This window comes from Oculina patagonica, chromosome 6 (assembly GCF_052425735.1).
Source record: "Oculina patagonica isolate OP01 chromosome 6, crgOcupat, whole genome shotgun sequence".
NCBI classification, from domain to species: Eukaryota; Metazoa; Cnidaria; class Anthozoa; order Scleractinia; family Oculinidae; genus Oculina; species Oculina patagonica.
Window position 1 is genome coordinate 13,249,007 of NC_135763.1, and position 22,271 is coordinate 13,271,277.

General features: G+C 38.7%; 3 protein-coding genes and 1 long non-coding RNA gene across 5 annotated transcripts in view; 1 reads left to right on the forward strand and 3 right to left on the reverse strand.

Annotated features, from left to right (window-relative positions):
• The window catches only part of LOC144657325 (polyphosphoinositide phosphatase-like), a 111,328-nt gene that overhangs the window by 36,159 nt on the left and 52,898 nt on the right, over window positions 1–22,271 (forward strand). The gene's annotated exons all lie outside the window — the stretch shown is intronic.
• LOC144657394 (uncharacterized) lies at window positions 1,169–2,891 on the reverse strand. Its single transcript, XR_013571512.1, has 2 exons — window positions 2,757–2,891; window positions 1,169–2,187 (listed from the first exon to the last, which is right to left on the reverse strand). It is a non-coding gene; the product is annotated as an uncharacterized LOC144657394 (long non-coding RNA).
• LOC144657357 (ammonium transporter Rh type B-like) lies at window positions 5,705–16,681 on the reverse strand. Its single transcript, XM_078517702.1, has 9 exons — window positions 16,410–16,681; window positions 16,004–16,187; window positions 14,706–15,001; window positions 13,682–13,845; window positions 12,537–12,674; window positions 10,617–10,750; window positions 6,933–7,114; window positions 6,514–6,587; window positions 5,705–6,045 (listed from the first exon to the last, which is right to left on the reverse strand). The coding sequence occupies exons 1-9, from the start codon at window positions 16,573–16,575 to the stop codon at window positions 5,908–5,910; spliced, it is 1,476 nt and encodes a 491-aa protein (XP_078373828.1). The 5' UTR covers window positions 16,576–16,681; the 3' UTR covers window positions 5,705–5,907.
• LOC144657358 (GDP-fucose protein O-fucosyltransferase 3-like) lies at window positions 18,798–22,042 on the reverse strand. 2 transcript variants are annotated; one of them, XM_078517703.1, is made up of 2 exons: window positions 21,602–22,042; window positions 18,798–21,346 (listed from the first exon to the last, which is right to left on the reverse strand). In XM_078517703.1, exon 2 carries the CDS (start codon window positions 21,151–21,153, stop codon window positions 19,831–19,833), a length of 1,323 nt encoding a protein of 440 aa, XP_078373829.1. In that variant the 5' UTR covers window positions 21,154–21,346; window positions 21,602–22,042; the 3' UTR covers window positions 18,798–19,830. The 2 variants fall into 2 exon arrangements, with proteins under 2 accessions (XP_078373829.1, XP_078373830.1); XM_078517704.1 differs by having other exon boundaries at window positions 21,483–22,042.

The following is a 22,271-nucleotide window of genomic DNA, read 5'->3' on the forward strand; positions in this document are numbered from 1 at the left end:
GTTTCTTCCACTACGATATTGTTATAATGTTTAAACATTTTTTAAATATCTTAAGAGGAAATCCGCCAGGACTTCATAGTTATTGGACAAATTATGTACCAAAACTATTTACACCTGATTGCAACTTTTGTGTTACTGCTTCAAATATCTAGGAAGAAATCTTTCTAACAACACAAAACGAAAATATTCGATTCACTGATCCCAGATCGCTTAAAAGATGTGAGTTTTGCCCAAGCTTCGTTAGACTAAAATTTGTACCAGAATTTTTCCACCTTATGCACTTTTTTTTACTGCAATTCTACAAAGAAATCTTTCTAACAACACCGACAATTAAAGTTCCACTGAATTCCCATGAATCCGCTAAGACGAATTCAAAATGGCTACAGTTTTTCATACCTTGTGAACTTGCAGACGATTTTTGTGTTATCCGGTTCACTTTCCTTTTTAAGGGTAGGAAATAACGCAATAGGATTTAATTTTCTGTCTTGTTTTTGTCCAACTTTAATAAATATTACTCGACTTCCTAGTGGATTCCGTCTTAAAACGTGTAGATTTAAAAATATAAATGTGTCAATTTTTGAAATTCAGAGGTTATTGTGGTAGAAGACGTCATAATTAACATGCGATCTCTAAATTGTCAAAAAAAATCTTCATATCATATCACTTTTGGAAATGAGGAGGAGAAGTTTCCTTCCCCCCGGCCCGCGAACTCTATAAAATAAAGTCCAGCTAAATAGAGCAGTTTTCAATCGAGTGTAGTAAAACCTAGCCTGCGTTGCAGACGTAATCTAACCCCGGCTTGTTACTAACCCGGGTTAGATTACGTCTGCAACCGGTGCAACGCAGGCTAAGTAAAACCAAAAACAAAAGTAATTACTCTGACCAATCAAAAAAGACACTGACCGACCAGTCAGCCAATCAAAACTCAAAGCAAATACACGTAGCCAGCACGGAGCGCGGGAAAACGTGCGCGTGAGTAAGTCATAATAATAAACCAACCAATAAGCGTAGTAATGCGAAACCAAAAGCAACCGCAAATTTATACTTTTGACACTCAAGTAAAAACCGCTCTAAGATGGCTGCACTTGTTATTGTTCTTCTTCGGCAAAAACTTCACAGACAGAATAGGGTTATAGTGGCAGAGCGTAAAATAGCTTGCAACACACTATTCGTAAAATTACGAAACCGTTAAAATTTTTCGATCTATAGATTTTAAGACGTGTGCCCGCCCCGTGCGTCTCGTAGATAATATGGCTTATTATATTACTCTAATGTATTCTATGTATTGCTTTTTTACTGAATCAAAATGTCAGAAACTAGTAGTGCTAAAGGCATGGGGAGATCACGGTGATTTTTTTGTGTAATTAAAGATTTGATTAGTACAGTTTGATTCATTAAATACCTATTTCACTGATACCATTTCAATAAATTTTAAATTAGCTAAAGGGAGACTACTTTGTAAAAGCGCTAAGGGCATCTTTAGTCTTCCTTTCAAAGATATTGTATTGTTACACTTGGTGTATGTACTGTATAACGTAATGGGAAATAAACATTCATTCATTTATAAATAGCTTCGTTAACTGTTTCGTTGAAGAGCAGTCGGCAGACAGCACACAAAATTATTGGTGATAACATTAAAAAGCTTGAATGCCAACAAAGAAGCCTTCTCTTCTTATAGTATATATCTTACGTTTTACATGAGCATCCATCTCTATCCTTCCACAAGGGCGGTGGCCTGATGGCTTCAATTGAGACTGATTGCGCTGGACACCCGATCAAGCGGCCCGGGGTACATCCATGTGAATCCGTCCCAAGCCCCATCAACCAATCATCTTACTCCACACCATGACTTCTCAGATAGCCGAGTGACATTTTTGTAGTCACACAAAACGTGGTGGGGCTGAGCCCCCCAAATTTTCGTTTTTGTTTTTTTTTTTTTTGGGAAGGGGGTCCTAAAGCTCCCTGCTCCGCCGCCTTTGAATAACGATAGTCTTTTTAATTTTTCCAGAGGATAAAAATGAAAACAGAGTTTAGCATAAAAAGGAAAAGGCGGCAATCAACCAATCATCAACCATGAGACAGTTTTCGCAAATACACCAACCTTGTCAAGCCAGCTTCCAGTTATGGACGTGCCATGAGCGAAGTCCTTGAAAAAGAAATCCTGTTTTTCAACAGATCGTGGAATCTCTGAAAAGAAAAATCATTAAATAACTATCACGTAATGCATATTTGTTTTTTGTTTTTTTTTAAAAAGAACTTTCACCGTTCTCGTTCAAAAAGAGAAGCCAAATAAAGACAAAAACAAAATATAACAGTGCATAACAGTTACTTGTCCAATTAAAAGAGGCAAAAAAGGTTAACATGTAAATGAAAACTATGGATGCCGAAAAGAACGAACTTAATTGAATGTAACGGTTAAAGCGCGCGCTTCCAAAAAAAAAAATAATAATAACTCGCGCGCGAAATGTTGACCTGTGAAGATTTTCATGGCAACCGCACTTACTTGTTTTTTTATGAAAAATGAAACAACCTTTGTTCGTTTGTCAAATTTTCCATCGGTAAAAAACACTGCGTAGTGTTTACTATTCGGTCTTACGCTGCGTCAGTTTCTTTTCTGCTTTAAGCGAATAAAAACGGAATAACATTGTAAGAGAAACAAATTTGTACAATAAGAACGCATTTGATTTACGGGTTGAAATTTCAGACAACGAAACAGGAGGATAACTAAATAAAGTTAAAAAAACGTTAAATCTCACCTTCTCGTTCAGCAGGATACGTAAGATATGATAACAACAAGAAAAACGTCAGCGCCGTCAGCAGATATGCCAACTTCATGCTTACAAGAAAACTTTTTTCTTCTCACGATTAACGCATAGCTTGTTCGTTCCGCGAAAAAGAGCGAAGTGAAAATTTGACGTCATAATTTGCTTTTATGACGCAGCGCGCGCGGATAAATCCGTTCGTTCCCAGGTTTTTCTTTCTCTCAATGTTGAAGAGTTTCTGAAACCATTTTGTGTTAGGTAGAACATAAGATTAATAAAATTTATTGAAACAAGCGTTTCCCAAGTTCAAGTATTTTATATCAGACACGAGAGGCATTGTTTCATCGGAATATCCAAGCTAAGAGGGTTGAAGATACGACGCGCAGCGGAGTATTTTTGAGGAAATTCGAGATGTTTGGATAGCCGATGAAACACTGTCTCGAGTGTTTGACACATCTTTTCAATCGGCGAAACAAACCAAGGAGTAAACAAAACTTCTTCACGGTTATGATTTCCTTTGTTTTAACTTGATGAATTTTAATGAGTTTAAGAATGGAATTTCTTAATCGTTCACTTCCAAGGGGCGAGCTGTCAAAAGTTCGTCACTGAGGGCCTCTTCATATGATCCCGGTTGACCGGGCTGGCCCAGTTACCGAGATCTCGGCTCACTCCTATTTTCTTGTAAAATTTTGGATGTGTTCATATGAGAAGGTGGGCCAGCCCGGTTACCGATATCTCGGTTTCTGCAACCGAGATCTCGACAACCGGGAAGAATATTTTCCCATATGAACGCTCCAGCCCGGTCGCCGGGACGCAACTTTTTTGAGAAAATAGCTTCCCTTTCGTAATTGGGCAGTCCAAATGGTTTAATTTTGCCTTGTATCTATTTCCACTTCAGAAATATGCGAATTAGCTTTATTAATAAAGTTACATGGGTCAATAAAGCTACGATAGTCGCGAAAGATGCAACTTTATGTGTCGCCATTTTGCCTTCGTTTCTTGAATTTTATCCCCGTCAACCGGGCTAAAATTTTCCATATGAACAGAGGTCAAAATCCGTCCTGGTAACTGAGACAGCTCGTAAACCGGGCTCATGTGAAGAGGCCCTGAGAAAGGTCAAAATTCAAATATTATAAATCGAGAACCGTTTTTTATATCAGTACGTTAACGTTTTCTTCGATTTTCTGTCGAGAGGTCTGGGTTCAACCTCATCACCGTCCATGTGGCTTGTGGATTCCCAGTCCTTCTCAATCTCAAAATAATCAGGAAATCATAACCGTGAAGGAGGCTTGGATACCCGGTCTTAATGAGCATAGATTTTTGCGATTTTATACTCCGTTTACACCCTAGTTTTTTTTCGATTGAGAAGATATATCAAAACCTCGAGACAATGTTTTATTGGCTATCCAAACACCTCGAATTTCGCCAAACCTCACTTCTCCGCCAGAGAAACGCCATTTTAACAAAACAACATTTGATGGTATCCCAATTACAAAGAAATGTTTTTTAGTTATTCACTGTGAAATAAAAATACAATTTTGACCGGGTTCTAAAGTGATAGGAACACTTGAATAGGTTTTAAAAAACTTAAAATTACAATGGAAACACTTGCCTTATAGTCCGCCATGACGAAGGCTTGTGTTCTAGATACCTGTTTCTTTTTGGATAAAATTGTTAGGAACGACACCGCCTTTCAAGTTAATTATTTTGCAAGAGAAAAAAGTTGAACCCATTCTCAAAAGGAGGATAGCGATAGTTTTCTCAAGGCCTGGAAAACTACAACAAAACGGGCCAAGGTGAAAAAGGGGAAAATTGAGAAAACCTACAAGCAATAAAAATATCTTTATTTTTTCAAGCTTAATTCATGTTTTGATTTTCGGTTCTCTACCAAGTACTAAACCATTAAATCCCTACTATAAATAGTGTAAGTACACATGCCTCTCAAAATTAAATAGAAAATCTACACATTTCAAAATATCTATAAATTTCTGCTTTATATTCTACAAGTAAAAACTAAATCTTCTTCCTTCCTATTGCAAAACTACATTTGTTACTTTATACTTTAAATCACGATAGTGCATGGAAAGTCACTGGGTACAAACTATATTGAAAGCCGGGGAAGGCTTCCATGTTAAAAGAGAGATGTCACGGGAATTTCGCAGAATTTTGGTCTTAACTGTTCTGTAATTAGTGGTAGGCAACGTTAACTAAACTCAAAGAAACATTATCTTTTAGCATCTTAAGGAAGATACAACCTTTATTTGCGGATAGAAATCAACCTACGGTTATTAATATCGATTTTTTTTTTTATGACGCGCGGAAACAATTTGAAACGTTTTCTTAACCTTTTCAAGTTGCAATCCGTTTCCATCCGAGCCATCCGCAGTCAAAGATGCTCGTTAACAGTTTCAGTGCTCTAATAGAGCAATTTTTAATAAAAATGGACTATTATTTTTAGGTTTCCTGCGACACAAGTATAAATTTTGGCTGTTCAAGAAACTGGTTAATATCCGTGACATATAGTTCCTTTAAAGAGGCGGGGATGCTCATAGAAAACTGATTTGAATTTACCCGGGGCCTAGAGCCCATGTGCTTGGCTCAAGCTTTTTTTGATCCCTAACAGATACCATTATAAATCAAGCTGACAAGTTATAATAAAACTACCTATATAATCCCTACAAGTTTACTTATCCTGCTTATCTCTAAGAGCATCCCTGGAAACTGGCAGTAAATAAGAACCAAAAATAAATGCAGAAGGCACTGTTTCAAACTCTGACGAAGGAAACAGAAGGTTACCGAAAAATTTAGCTTTAAAAATATTTATAAGATCCATTTTATAGTTTTAGATCAGTTTAAAAACAATTTTAATTGAAAAATAAAAATGACGATAAATACATGTGTTATTGAATGCATTCATTTCACCTAACTAGATCAAAAATAAGTTTTGTGGCTGTTTGATTTTATTTAAAAAAAATATTTAGAAAAGAAGAAAAGTAACTTGTAAACAAACATTTTCATTGCCATTCTGTGAGCTTTTTTTCTGGAAAGATTTATTTAAAAATTATATATTAACTATCTATGATAAATTTGGCATTAATATTACAAAATGTATTTTACAAAACATAATCTAAGATGTCTAGGTTTGTCAGACTTGACCGTCTGCCTGTTCGTCAGATTCATTCTCCTCTCTTTGAACCAATACTTCATTTCGTTCTCTCTGAGCTATGTTGCTTGGCTTGGGAAGAAGAGCTGCTTCAGGTAGACGGCGAAAATCTGCAGGGACCTACAGGAAGTCATTGATTTAAAATCAGGCTTAAACTCCAACCCGGGCCTGGCGGGGGAAAGGGGTTTGAACTCCAACCATTTGTTTGCAGTTACCCTAAAAGGGCCCTGCAAACTGCACAAACAAGCCCAGTGCCAAATACAAGGAACAGATCAACGGGAGTGGTGAAGGTTATTTTTGAGAGCTTTGAATTGACATATTATGTTCTTGCCATGTTGAAACACGAAACAACTTTTTTTTCTTGTAAGACCTTGTATTGACCTGCTAAAAGTGGTGACTGAATCCCTTTGCACACGTTGCAGGCCTATCTTGATGAATGGCAGGCAATCTGAGTCAGCATCATAGGCCTGGAATGCGTGCATGGGGTTTATGAAGAAGGTCCCCAATTAAAATCTATTTAGTTGTGCATTAGCATATTCATCATTAAAGGAAATTATTATTATTTTAGTTTTTCTGTTGGACACTTACCTCCCAAAACTCTCCATCATCATATAATGCTTCTTCCCTCAAGGGATCAAAGAATGGCTGCTTAACAATAACACCTGAGGAAAGGAATCACAAAATTTCTAAATCCTATAAATTCTTCTTACTGTTCTCAATACTCTTCTCATATTGCTAGAATTTCTTCATTGTCAAGAAGAACTAGAAGGAACGTTTACAGGAGTAACTGATCTGAAGATTGATTCTCCTTACTAATTGTTATACATTTCTTTCAATGTTAGTTCTAAGAATTTAAGTGCTACATGTAGACAGTATCCCCTTGGTTCATGATATCCTGGATTTTCATTGTCTGTCTGCTTGGGAATTTGTTAATATTAATAGTAAAGAGAAATTAGATATTCGTCACTCCTAGAATATTAAGAGGCTAGAAGTGCTCAGCTGCTTACCAGTTAAGAGTCCACCAAATAATGCCAGTGCTAAAGTAACTACTAAAGCTGCAAACTGGAAAGCTGCTTGTTTTCCTGCACTCCATCCCAGGCCATCCCCTGCATCTGGGTCAAACTTGACCAACTCAAAGTACTGGGTACTATTAAGAACAGGGGCCCTTGCTGGAAATATTGTGTAGAGACTGAAAACAAAGGAAGAGTACCGAAACAAAGCAATGGTGAAAATTATGATTGGGATACAGGATGAATGTTTGTGAGTGTCCTAAAAATTTGCCAGTGAGTACTTCTTTACACGACTTGGGCCCAGGAGTATCAGTTTTATAAGGTACCAATAACCATTTCTTGCAGTTATTTGGCTTCTCGGTGTAAGAACCTGTGAAACTCACCGGTGACGTAAAACAAAGAACGAACAAAGCAACAAAGAGCGTCAAAAACAATACAGAGCAGGAAAACAAAAGCTCCAAAACAAAGAAAAATATCACAGGTTCTTACACTGAGGTAAACCCAGTTATTTTGTCCAAACTTTTCAACTTTAAACTTGCAGGAAAAAAATATAGTTTGAAATGACAACATACACTTTGCTCAACTTCGTTATAATCCCAGATAAGCATTAAACACCTTTTAAATAACCTGATTCTTTGCGAGAATAAGGTTGAAATTGAGAATTCCTGGATTTTAAGTCTAACACACTTCAACCATGTAAACATAACCACAGCTTCCTTCTTCCAAAAAACAAGAAGCTTGAGAAGCTTAAAATCGGGCGCTTAATAATTAGCTATCTGTTTTGACTTGAAAGGCAGGGTACAGTACAGTAAAAATCACTGGAAAAACAGTCACTTAAACCTATTCAGGCCGGGGGGAGGGGGCCTTTGAGGCCCGCGCTGACTATGGACGCTTATAACTTTTTCAAGATTCAACCAAACGCTGCCAAACTTTGCGCGTTTATCTAAAATTTATCTCGCAATAATTTGGTAGGATTAGTTATTGTGCCAGTAACTTGAAATCACCATGGCAACGTCATTTTGACAGGCTTGTTTTCCCAAATTTGAATTTTTCGTGTTTCTATTTAATAATGAAAATCTGGAATGTTTTCAAAATTGCATTATTACTTAATGACATAATGGTCTCAATTTATAAAAATATATTTCGCACAATACAAATAAACGATTGAACTAGACATCTAGAAAATATAAATTTGTAACACTTAGCAAAGTGCAGCCTTTTCGCAATACTTAATAAAGGCGGAGTTTTTCCCTGAAGACCAATTTTTCCAACGCTTTAGGTGGCTGACGCATTTCAGTATTTTCCAGCCCTTACACTTTAATGGAACAGTATACAACTCCTAATCAGGTAACTACTATTGTCAAGAAAATGATCACAACTTATTGACCAATGATTAGGTATTTGTTTCATACCATTACTGTAATAGCAACTGGTGAAGAATAATAGTACTGACCCAAAGTATAAGGGCTGGAAAACACTGAAAACCATTTCAGCCGCGTTTCAAGGAATCCAAAAAAGCTTTATCCCATATATATATTTGCTTTGCAGTATTTTGTTAATTTTTGGACGATTTTGGGGGATGTCTGGGAGGCCATAGTTTTTCTCAAAGGATTAGTAAAATTTAGACAAATAAGAAATATTGGAGAATTAATGTGATTTTAAAATTTGAATTTGAAGTTAAAAATTGGTGGACAGACACCAAACAGTCTCCTGACAACCCGGAGTGCTCTTGCGAGGGGTCAACTGTTTGGAGGTGTTTCCATTCTTTTCTTCAATCCCTTCTTTAAATCTCTTGAAGTTCCATTCAAATTCAGGTAGAACCCCACCTTAAGTTTTGTTCTTGTGAGAAAACAACAGAAGTCAAAGGTTGCGTGATATAACCAAGCATGGATTTTAATTCTCCCTCCCTTTCCATCTCCTTAGCATTTCACCCCCACTTGTCCCTCCCTTTCTACTCTCATTCAATTTAATGTTTGTTTACATTTCCTAACCAATTCAGTATCGTACTAATCTGTACCAAGCAATCAGATAATAACAGAAATTTGCCTTAATTTTGATCTCCCATACCAAGACCTTAGAGTATAAACCGCTAATAAAACAAAACACACTTGATAATAATTCTCTGAGGTTAAACACCTTGCAGTATTAACGTACTAACGAACTTGATAACAAACCCCATGTCGTACTAAGGATTTTTACTGACCAACATAGAAAATAAGTTCACAATGGTTTGTTCCCAAAACGTTTTTTACTGTACAGAGGGTCTGTATGTTGACCTGTAACTTGTATACCGTATTGAAAAATTCAGAACGAACCGACTTCTGCCCGCTACCATGATATCATGTTGAAAAATTAGCTCGTTCGAAACAGCCGTTTACCGGCAGTCTTTGAAAATCCTGAATTTCGTCAAAATGAGCCAAAATAAAGTTTTAAAATTTCCTTTATCAATATGGTTCTTATCTTTTTATTCAATTCTATGAACTGCTTTTATGCAGTACTGCAGTCCACAAAGATTTCAATTTCCTCAAAGTTTCGGGACAAATGGATACAAAATATTTCGTGCAGAATGTAATTTGATTAAGCGAATGTTTTCACGTCTATAAATACTTTAAGCAGTGAACGAAAAACCGTTTTGTTTTCATCGATGAGAACCACTTTCAAATAGTTAATGCATAAAAAATAACAATCAGATCAGAATACAATAATTATTAATGTAAGGTCTCGCTATTATGTCTCGGCAGAGATACTTCTTTTTTGCAAGTTCAAATGTATGCAAATTTCGTGTGAAATGTAATTCGATTCCATTGTCTTGTTTACAAACTCTTTCTTAAGAAAGTTGTATTTTCGTGAATAAAACCCATTGGCCTGTTTTGTTTTCCTGATCATGTTTGTCTGTGATTTTTACAAAACATGTGGTCTTTTTTTTTCGGAACTTTAAGTTGTACAAAAATTCCTATTTTGAACACAGATGTCACTTCCGGAATTTCTCATCTAAAATTCAATTGGTATTTAATTATAATTTTCATTCGATAGCTTTACTGATCTCGTAAAAAATTCCATTCAAGTTCACACCAATACTGTACATTGCCAATGTTTTGCTGTCGTCTTGAGAAGTGTCTTACTAACGTCACTAGTCAAATTTAAAATATATCCAAACCATCTTGTGCAAACATTCTACTCTTTGTGACAGGCGACTTTGACGCCCAACTGTGCGGAAATGAAAATCGACATACCCTTCTTGCTAAATATATAAAAAATAGTTTTAAAGTGGAGTCCGCCTCAAAAAAATGTACCGCCAGATCACACTGCTATTTGTAGAAACCAGCAAAGCGTCTAGTTTCAAAGTTTCCCACAAAAACATTGCGTGACATGAATGACGTTACCCCTTTTATTTACAAAAATAGCTTCAACTTGTCAAAGCAACTACAGTTTCACAATGGTGATTATTAGTACTTTACCCCTTAAGCTTTTTTCTCTGTCCTCCCGCCGAAGCAAAGAAGAGAAACAGATTGCAGATTAGCCCAAAAGTCGACCCAGTGTTCCTACAACGATTTACTGTCAAAACTGAAATGAAACCGATTGGCCCAGGCTATCCCCGTCATTTTTAGCCGACAGGACGACCAAAGGGTAAACTATAAATCGGCCACGCCCGATTAAAAATAACTAAGTGACTATTATAACCTTGTCTTGTATTGTTTGTAGCTGGCAATACTTGCAGAGATAGCTCCTGCTACAGCTCCCAAGATCCCAGGGATACCATGCAAGCTGTTTACTCCACAGGTGTCATGAACTTTAAGCTTCCGTATTAACCATGGCTGAGAAAAAAAAAAAGAGTTATGAGATGGATGCAAAAATGTTTACGTAACATATCTTAGCAGAAAGTCTAACAAGTAAATGTGAGTCAAAGAGCTCTTCGAGCCACGACTGAATTTTTTCACCAAGTTTAAAAGTTTAGTTTTCATCCCTTAAAAATATATGAGCAGCAGGTGATTCAAACATTTCTTTGATGCACATGATAACAGATAAACAGCGGAATTTCTATTACATTAATATAAGATATTTTCGTCTCACATGACTTAGTATGTCTAATTAGCACAATCGTGTAGGCATCTGGCTGGGGAGCGAGGTCGCGAGATAGAATCCCAGAGGAGACAGTTTTTTTCTTTTTTTAACCTGTAGCACTAAAATGGTTTGTTTATTATATCGCTCCATAGGTATGCATTGCAGAATAATTTACATGTAAGCCGTTAAGTAATAACGCTGTAAATAAATATATCAGAACATATAGACTGATTCAGGTACAAATTTAATAGTGCTGTTACATCTGAAAAGCTTTTCCTATTCTTGCGAACAAGCAGCCACGCACTCGATTTTAGCCAACATTCTGGTTTCTAGATAGATCCATCGTTAATGAAGCTTATGTGAAACCCGATTTAGTTTTCGAATGCTCCTACATGTACGACATTAACTCAACAGATATATATATATATACAAAAGAGATCGATTGTTACATCGCTTTTGCCGCTCTCAATGTCCACTTTTTTAGCGGCCGAATACTTTCCACACATAATTGTCAACCGCATTTTGTTCTTTGGTTTTTGTTTTCCTTGTAAAACCCCTTTCAATTTAAAAGGCCACCTTTATATGGCTGCCTAGCTACACTCTTTCTAGTATTACTGGTCAGCAGAGTTGCATAAAATGTTTACAGATGATGGACGACCGACCAACCATGCATGCAGTGGTTTGGCTAACCACTAAACTTCCTGAATTAACAATTCAGTCGTAAAAAAGATGTAAATGTAATTTATTTACCCACATTACACAGAAGAGCTTAGGAACTCGTTAAGACATGAGCAAACTGGAATTTTGAGTGTTGGTTTTTGTGAAGGGAGGAAAACTGGAGAACCCAGAGAAAAACCCTTTGAGCAAGGTTGAGAACCAACACACCGGGCCGGAATCAAACCCAGGCCACATTGGTGGGAGGTGAGGGCTCTCACCACTGTGCCAGCGCTGTGGTAAACAGATTGTACGTGTTACTGAAAATGATAATTTTCCTGTTTATAAATTGTCTTGCATACAAACTTGAGAAGGTTGCAGGGCTTTATAGAGAGGGGGCTCACTGAAAAACTGAAGGCATTGAAAACAGGGGAGCTGGTTAGAGAAGGGGCTTTAAAGAGGATGGGCTGAATAGAGCGGTTTTCACTTGAGTGTCGAAAGTTAATTGCGTTTGCTTTGGTTTTAAATTACTACGCTTAGTGATTGGCTCAAAAATCTTGCGCCACTTTCTCAGCCAATCAGAACTAAAACCAAAACCAATCGTGACTCGCTCGCGCACGTTTTCCCGCGCTTCGTGCCGGCTACATGTATTTGCTTCGAGTTTTGATTGGTTCACTGGATTGTCGTGTTCTTTGTGATTGGCCAGAGTAATTACTTTGGTTTTGGTTTTATGACACTCAATTGAAAACTGCTCTATGGCTTTTATTAGTATTTATTCACCTTACAAACAATTATTGGCCACTTAGACTTATAGTAGCAGACTTTACAATTACAACAATTATCATTAAATTCCTTAAGGTGACATTATAATTTTATGTATTTTACCTGAATGTACTTAAAGCTGGTGGTGCTTAAAGCCCCACTCACAAACCCAATCAGGACTGCACCCCATGGCTGAATTATCATGGGTGCAATTGTACCCACTGCCACACCCCCTGCCAAGCTTGCATTTTGGAGGTGAACCTGTTAAAATAAAAAAGGGTAAGACACACCCTAATTTGTGAATTTGTACTGAATCGAAAAAGTTGTCACTCTTTAACTGGAAGAAGAATGAAAAGCAGGGGGCACTTTGAACACCACTTAATCAATGCGCTATTTTTTAAAAGGATTCATGCATTTATTACATGAATAAAACTACTATTAAGCAATTTGCTTGACTTACTATAGACTGATTTTCACTGCTGAGTGATTTTCTAGCTGCTGTTTTACAAAATTGGGATCGAGGCACGGCTAGATCGATCTGTCTTTGTTCGAGCCCTGCATGGCCAGGGTCACTGAATTGTGTTCTTGTGCAATGGCATGTACAAAAACTCGAAACAACGAAACGAAACAACCGAAACGAAACCACCAAAACGACTGAAATGAAACCACCGAAACAACCGAAACGGCCGAAACGAGCGAAACGAAACGAAATCACCAAAACAAGCAAAACCTATTACAATGATTGAGAGCTAACCATAAACAGGCTAACCAGAGTGCAAAGTAGGCTAACCTAAGTGAAAAGTAGGCTAACCAAAGTGTGTAGTAGGCTAACAGGAGTGTATAGTAGGCTAACTGGGGTGTAAAGTAGGCTAACCGGAGTGTAAAGTAGGCTAAACGGAGTGTATAGTACGGTAAGTGGGGAAAATCTTGAAGTTTTGCTTGTTTCGGTGATTTTGTTTGGTTTCGCTCCTTTCGGCCGTTTCGGTTGTTTCGGCAGTTTCGTTTCGGTCTTTACGTTTTGGTGGTTTCCTTTCGTTGTTTCAGGTGTTAGTACTTGCCTTGTGCAATGGGTACCGGAAAAAAGATGCTGGAGGGTAACCCTGTGATGGACTTAAGCATCCCATCTAGGGGGAAGTAGAAATCACTTTAAAATGCTCAGAAATAAGATAAGCTCCAGCAGCATGGGCCAGTTACCTTGATACAGACCTAACTAGCTAGACTGAACAATTTAAAACTGTGAGAAGTAATAACAAACCTACAGAACTCACCATGCTGAGTTTTGATTCCTTAGTCATTAAGGATGAAAATGCACAGGATGTGACACAGCTTGTAATGATAGCATAGTATGTGTTCACAATGGCTCTATTTCTTGGTACTCCTTCAACAAGCACTGCATTAAAACTTGGCCAGCATACCCATAGGACAATAGTACCTTAACAGAAAAAAAAAAAACAAAGCTTAACAGATATTAAATTTGATTTTAGCAGTAAGCCCCCCAGAAAGTTATTTTTCACAATATTATGGTCAGGGCAGTGTCATTAAGGAGGCTGCCAGGGGGGTTTCCGTGTCGCTTGTCTAAATTTAAAAATGTGCCGTGTCATTATTATATCGCTCTTCATGTCGCTGTCGGTAATTTAATTGAAAGAAAATTGCTTGTCCTTGTCAGAATTTAAGTTTTTCCATAAAGGTTGACGTTTGTTACGATTTTATTAGTATGTTGTCGCTACTTTTTGGGCCATGTCGCTTGTCGGAATTAACCCTGGCAGGGCCTCATTAAGGGCGTAACACATAGCACCTGCTATGGCTGAGTTCACTTGATGTTACAGGTGAAGATGTTGATAAGTGTGATGTTACACCTGCATACAGAGCGAAATGCTACGGGTGATACCGGTAACTTTAATATAACGGCTGCTTAAAAACTTGATGACAGCCCTGATGGTGGCCTTGCAAAAAAACTCTTTTTTATTCATGTATGGCAAAGAAATAGGTCTTCTTTGGTAGATTAAACAGAAACTTATCCCAAGAACATATGAGCTTATGAGCCATGCTCACAAAGAGAGGGGTTTCTTTGAAAATTTCCAGCCAGCTTCAGTGGCAGATCTGATCTAGCAATCCTCAAAAGGGGCGCAAAGTGAAGATGGACCTTTCCTGGGGTGAAAATCTTCAGGCCTTAAATTCAGGCCTGATATTTTTTTAACAAAAAGAGGAGCTTTGTCCCCTAGGCCTCTTTCCTAGATCCAAAACTTACTAATCATCGTTCACTTGTTGGTGTCTCTTTCATTATAAACTTACCTAGAGTTGCAAAAAGGTCAGAGGTATATCTGGAAGTCTCTTTATCATGAGCCACAATTTTGCGGTTGTACAACATCCGCGATACAGCAAGACCAAAGTAGGCACCAAATGTATGAACATATATAGAACTACCTGCATCCACCACATGGAAAAACTTGGTGCCTATTGCTCTGTTAGTGGAGTAAAGAACCACTTCAATGAAGGATATAATAAGAAGCTGATGATGGCTTGTTTTACCAAGCAGAGCTCCAAAGGTGATGGTCACAGCCACTGCAGCTAAGTCACCCTTGATCATGCTAAACAAGAATATAAAGAAAATATAGTGATTTAAACTTTTATAAGTGCTGATGTCTCAACCTGCTAAGGTGTTTAACAGGGGTGCATTTAGGGGGAGGGTGCAGGGGTCCAACTAGTATTGCGCAAAAATAAAAATAAAATACTGTGTTTTTTTGTGGTGCTCCAACTTCTAAGAAAAATCCTGGATCTCCCCCTGTTTAAAATAAGGATCTACCTTAATGTGGTAATTACCACATAATAATATTTTGCATTATCCTTTGATTTATTTTACCCATTTCCTTTAAGACAACTACATGACCTGCAAACAACTGGTAACAATATTTATTATAATACCCTGCTTATACTTTCCTATAAAAATTTTGGCTTTTGAGACCTCACCACCCCCCAGGCCATCCCTTTGGAATTTCCAATGACCGTCCATGTAGTGAGTATGGATATTTTCTGGGTAAAAGGTAAGGTAAAGCCTGCTGTTGAGCCAAGTGGCTCATCAGGCCAGAGCTTATCCCGGTTGCTGTAGCATTAAGTGGCTAGGAGTATTTCTACTTCCCCCTGGATTGGATGCTAGTCCATCGCAGGGTAACCCCCAGCATTCACCGGTACCCATTTATACACCCTGGGGGAGAGAGGCAATATGAGAGTAAAGTGTCTTGCCCAAGAACACAATGCAGTGCCCCGGCCAGGTCTTGAACCCGGACAGGGGGTGTGCACCTTTCCCCAGAAATCACCTGCAGCTTTCTAAACTGGTATTCTGCAAAAAAAAAAAATAGCTAGGCCATTCCTTAGTGGTGCACCTCCTCCTAAGAAAACTACTGGATCAGCCCCTGTTGTCTGCAACCACCCATTATCACAGTTGTTTAAATATCGGAGAACTCCCGGCCCTCCCCAGGGTCAGAAAATTCTGAGCCCCCTCCCCTACGAAGAGAATTGTTTTATATTTAAAAATATACAAGATAAAATATAGAAGATCACAGAGGTTAAAATATCTCAATAAAATTGTATACCTTTGTAATCCGATGTGAATTTTATTATTATGCATCTCAAAAAATCCTTGCATCATCGTCGACCACTCGATAACCAGAGCAGAAATAAGAAAATTATATCCCAAGGAACTAAATCCGTATTTCTTCAGGAAGGTCAGGAGAAGGCCAAAACCGATAAAAACCATGAAATGCAGTCCTTCGAACACTGAAATCAAATATAAACCGTTTTCAATTAGAAAATAAATAAAAATAAACATTTAAACAAATCAATTTAAATTTGTTTGACAAGGTGATAATTTTGTCTCTCGCGCGCGAGCGACTGACAGTCTTTTCATCTTCTTCATTTGAAATTGCTAGAGATATACTCGTGACGAGAAGCTAATGATAGTTCGCCTTCAGCAATAACCCGGCGTTTAATTACACTTACCGGAATATTTAGAGTCGATTTTTGTCCCATCTTCGGCCTGTTCTGTCAGTTCTGGTAGGAGTTCATCACTGTAGCCCACAAAAACTACGAACAAAATTATTAGCAATCCTTGAAGAAGAAGCAACACACCGGCAAATTTTCCCCTGCCTATACTTTCTTCTGCCATGCCTGCGTCACAGAAGGGCTTATAACAACTTTTGAAGAGCTCAAAATGTTTTTGACCACTTCATGAATATTCTATTCGCTCGCTTGGCTTTTGGCTTTTCCCTCGATCTTTGTCGCCCGCAGGTGCGACGGTACAGCGGTACTTCTTTAGAAAGCTTCTGTCAACGACTGTCGACTCGACCGACTCGACCCTGCCTACATTTTAAACGTCTCTCTCTAGTCGCTTGCTCTCTCAGAGAGAGACGTCTAAAATTCAGGCTAGAACGCTATGAAATAGAGATCCCCCTTTCCTTCAGACAGTGTTGCAAATATTGATTTTCGTTTATCAAGGGTACAATCTTAGAAAAAAGTCTGGGACCCCCTGCCCCTCTCCCCCCCCTGGGGTCAGGGACACTTCACCGTTTCGACGAAAAAATGGGCACTATTTTAAACGTCCCCCTCTCTACCCCGAGTACAATGTTGACTTCTATCCATCCAACCGTGCGACAATATTTAGTAAATAAACCCCTTCAGGCGGCTGGTATATTTAACAATTATCCTGCGAAATCGCGCGGAATATCGCCTGATACTTCGCCGACGAGGCCGTAGGCCGAGTTGGCTAAAATCAGACGATATTCCGCAAGATTGAGAGGATAATTGTTTTATTATTCAACAAATTTTCAACGAAACACATTTTGCAGAAAGAAAAACTGTAATTATGGACCGCTTTACAAGATTTCGGACGAATCTTCGCAACCTACGTATATCGCAGGATATCTGTTATGTACGGATGACAGATATCGTTAACATTTTGACCATATTTGGGCAGCGCGCGCATGTGTTGAATAATAATGGAGGATAATGCCCGATCGAGGCTGAAAGATTGTCGAAAAATGAACAGTTGGCCGAAAAGCGAAGTTTCGAGGGCATATGTGAAATTTTGAGGACAATCTTTCAGCCAAGGGCATTATCCTCAAATATACCAGCGAGCCAGAAAGGGTTTTATTTATTTTATAACCCCCCGATTTATTTCAACAACGCGCTTCATCCCCAGTAAATTTATAGGAAAAACCTACGTAACAAACTCGGCTTAACTGTGGTTGAAACAAATGTAAGTTGATTGGTTTACGTGATTTTTAACTCTGTGATTTCATTAAAAGTAAGAACTGAATAAGGTGACTTCATTCATTTGTTTTGTGCATGCCTTCCAAATCGGGCGACGGATATCAAATCGGACGGGGTATATTCGCTGATACCCGCCGTCCGATTTTGTACCACGTGATGCGTTTTGTCCAATGAGCGCGCGCAAAAATTAATGGGTGGGTTATAATTCAAAATTTTCGTAAATTTGAACTATGACTTCTCAACTCGAAAGGATTTGTCTGTTTCCTCTTGGAACTGGTTAGCACAAAAGACAACCACCACAAACCGCATAATATCAAATCCAGGCTTTAATATAATTATTCGATCTGAGAGAGATACATTTAACGTCGTGATTAGAACAAACATAACCTTATACTTGATTTCGTAACAGAAAACTCCACAGCAAACTTAATCAACCCGATAGAAACTTACTTCTGTGGCGGGTCGTAAACATCAGTTGTACTTCACTTCACAGGTTAGCTTTCCGGTTAGCTTTCCTTACAAATTCTCAGTCCTGGTTAGCGCATTTAACAGTGACGACAAAACAAACGTCGTTCTTACTTCAACATCCGATTTTACTGAACTGAACTGAAATGTGTTTTTTATAACCTATTGTGAAACACTTTGAATAAATGTCTAGATCAAATGTCAATCAAGATTTTCAATCATAAAGTAATCAAGTAAATGTCTGTCAATAGGAGACAACGCCTATTTGATCAACGAAACATTGTCAATGGGCAGCATTCCAAGGACTTTTTGGTAAGCGTGGGATAACGCTCATTTTCGCTTTTGCATCTGATTGGTTGAGCAAGTGTCGCGAGTTTTTTACACCAATCAAAACCGAGGCAATTACAGATAAGTTTTGAAACTCGATTTAAGACCGCTCTGTTTATAACAAATTAAAATTGGTTTTACGATGCCATCTATGATGCGCTCGAATTGGCTCGATTTCCGCCACTCTCGAGTCCGATATTCGTCCCTCCTTCAGTAGAATGAGTACGGGTTCACTTCCCCGAATAGCGGTTTACTAGGTCGCGCCTGTGTCGTACGTGAATTTGCAACAAATGACACATGTTCTCACAAATAGCTAAAAAGTTTTCGATTTTATTTTTCCAATCAGCATTTTTCCTTTCAGCAATCAAGTAAGCTATCAATCTAGTTCCCGAGTGTACAAGTTACTCATTCAGCGGTAGGTCGCCGAAAACAGGTTATGCACCTGATCAGGAAGCCTGAAGACCCATTATGTTGCTAAGCAATATTTCTGCCGAAAACAGCGGGCTCAGAGGTCGAGGTTGGTACTAAACCCATACCAGGCCTAAAAGAGAGCGTTTTCACTCACGTGAAGAGCAATCTCGAGCCCAGAGTGTCCCCCGGCTCCTCGGTCCGTCAGCGGTTGGTCAGCGGTAGGGTCGTACCGCTGACCGACGGACTCTGGGCTCGAGATTGCGTGAATAGCAGCCATATTGGTTTACTGACAAAAAAGACGACCTTTGCATAAACTGAAAATAAAGTTTAATTCCCGTAGGAGTGGTTTGGTTCACCAATATGACCGCTGTTTCTTTGTTTTGGAACACCAATATGGCTGCTGTGACGTCATATGAGAACGCTCAATACAGACAGTTCCCTTAAAGGGACTATGCCACGGGGATTTCACAGCTTTCTGGTCAAAACTGTTCTGAAATAAGTGGAAGGCAACTAAACCCATAAAAACATTACATTTTCTTTGAACACCTAAAGGAAGATATAACCTTGATTTGCGGATAGAAATCAAGCTACGGCTAAAAATATCACTTTTTTGAAGACGGACAGAAACAATTTGAAAACGTTTGCCTAACGTTTTCAAACTGCAATCCGTCTCCATCCGAGAAATCCGCAGCCAAAAATGCTAGTTAACAGATTTAGTGCTCTAATATAGCCATTGTTAATAAAAATGGACCATTATTTTTAGGTTTCATGCGACACAAATACAAATTTTGGCGGTTCAAAAATCTGGTAAAATCCGTGACATAGTCCCTTTAAGATCATTTCTAAAGAAAATGTTATCAAGCTACAACGAGTGATACCAAAAATCAAGTGAATTATCTTGAAGAGAAACTACTGTACTTGTAGTATAATAAAGGCCTTTTTCTTTACTTTATGACACCAGTATAACAACTACAAACAATAGAAAACCACCATAAATTATCATGCTATAATAATCTGAGAAACCCGTGTTCGGGTCCTCTAGGCCCCATTCCCCATACATGCGCGGAGGGCAATAGTCCAGCTTAAGCCCACGATGCAGCTTACCCTTGGCCAGCGCCATGCAAACCTGGCAGAAAAGCGGGTACCTCGGCTTCCACCAACGCCCAATTGTTGTGTTCGAAATGTCACCTATCCCCTTCCATTTCCACTCTAAATACTTATTATAAGCAGTTTCATTATTACTGAGGTACTCTAGATATTTCGCTAATTCTTTTGGACTTTTAAAATCGCTAACTTTGATAATGGAGTTTTTAAGATTTCCTGGTAAAAATTCGTCCACTTTGTCGGTGCCCATAAAAACTGGTACCGAGCCGGTAGTAAGCGCATGATAGAGCCTGTCGTCTATAAAATAATCACAATCCTGGTTCATGAATACCAAAGAAAACTTGTAGTACCGCGACAGAATAAGCTTGTGATCTTTAAACACATAACGATTGTTAACTTTCCCGTACAAGCCTATCAGACCCTCTTTGTTCTTCAGGCATGCGCCGAACGAGTCCACTGGAATGTATTTCATGAGTTGTCGCATGTACTCCGTTCTTACAGGTTCACACTTGGAAAATATGGCTAAAACGCTGCCCAGTCGCTTGTGGAAGGGTATTGGTGGATTTAACTCAGGCATTGGATAGATAGGCGCCGGAAAATCCGAGTCCAGACGATAGCTAATAAGCAGGTTAAACTGTGACATAATCCGCGAATTATACATTGCTGGTGTGTAGACGGGATTTTCGTTAGTCTGAAGAATCCACGGCGCTAAGTTTTCAATCGGAGGAAGATTTGATATATCCGGCGGTCTGGCATGAACAACAAACGCACTGGCCTCCGCGGCGCGCGACTGATCGTTGGAGAGCTCACACGGGACGGGACATTCCCCGGGTTTACCCGCATAAAAAAACGGCCAGAAATGCGTGTGATTGACGGCTGTCTTTTGCACGGGCACTTTGTGTCCTCTAACACCGGACCAGTAGAGTATCAATCGTTTGCGCTGAGGTTTAGGAAAGTCCTCTTCATTCCACTCAACGTAGTTATTCGAAGTGGAAGTTTGAACCGGTGGCTCTACCCCACCTGCCCGCAAGCGGACAGGTTTTCGAGGCCGCGCTGTCTCTTCCTTATAAAAGTGCACTACAAACAACATGGTCCTGATAACAATCAGTACAAAGCATCCCAATAAAAGCGATCTCCGTTTAGAGGTTGGTCGTAGCCAGAACATCATGTTGACTGTAACAGTTCTTCAAAGCCGCTGTGTATTGTTGTGAATATGATCACCCACTTTCCGATTCCTCCCTCGATCTGCTGTTCAAGTGAAGCTGGTGGTACGCACTCAAGCGGTAAACAACCATTCCCCAGCCATGAGATCATTCTCCGTCATTTCAGCCATTTGCTCTGGACTGTATGATGGTGCAAAACTAAAGAAAATAATTGCAAAAGCCGTCAATAGGCAGCTCCCTAAAACACAAAATTTTTCAGTTAAAACCGGACACGGCAGAAAAGACACTATGGAAACAAGGTTTAGTCCCCGAAATAGTTAGTTGGTAGACTTACAAATCAGTGTAGCATAAAAAGACAAATAATTTTTGACGTATTTGACTCCACGACTGGAAGACAGATAAACAATGTTTTGTATTTATCTACAATAAACAACTGTCGGTTATTCAACACACCATGCATAAAACTTGAATGTTGCTTTTTCTTGACAGTTTCTACTGTGCGGTGAAAGAAGCCCAACTGGACAGTTCGCGGCCGATCATTATCTTGTTCCTAAACCCTTCTTGTTCCTTCACGTCAAATCAAATCCAAAGGATTTTTAGTTAAACTCGGATGAGCGTATGTAACATCGCTTGCAAAACTGAGCCCATGAAGTCGAGGACTTGAAAGTTACATCGTCATTTTAAAGGTTGCCTTCACTGGAATTTACCAATAAGAAGAATTTGTTGAATCAGTTATAAATCGATTCCAGAATTCATTAACACAGTTTTTATCCAAAGCCGGTGTAGAAACTCAGAAACCGTCAAATAGAATCACACTGAAACAATCTTGGGATCGACAGGACACAAAACTTCAACAGAGGCTTTAAAAGGTTCCGCGTAATCACAAACGGGTTAAACGATGCATTTCATTGACAAATTTGTTACTGGTACCCGCCATGGGTAACAAAGCGACCGGTCGCCAGATTTCACTGTTTGCAATAAGGCCTGTTTGAAGTTTTGTGTTTTGGGTCTTTTTATTAACAATAATACCCCTTAAAACCAACAGATAGATTTTTGTTCTTCCAAGACTGTAGTTAAAGGCAAAATAAAAACAATTCGGTGAGATCAGAAGATAATCCGCAAA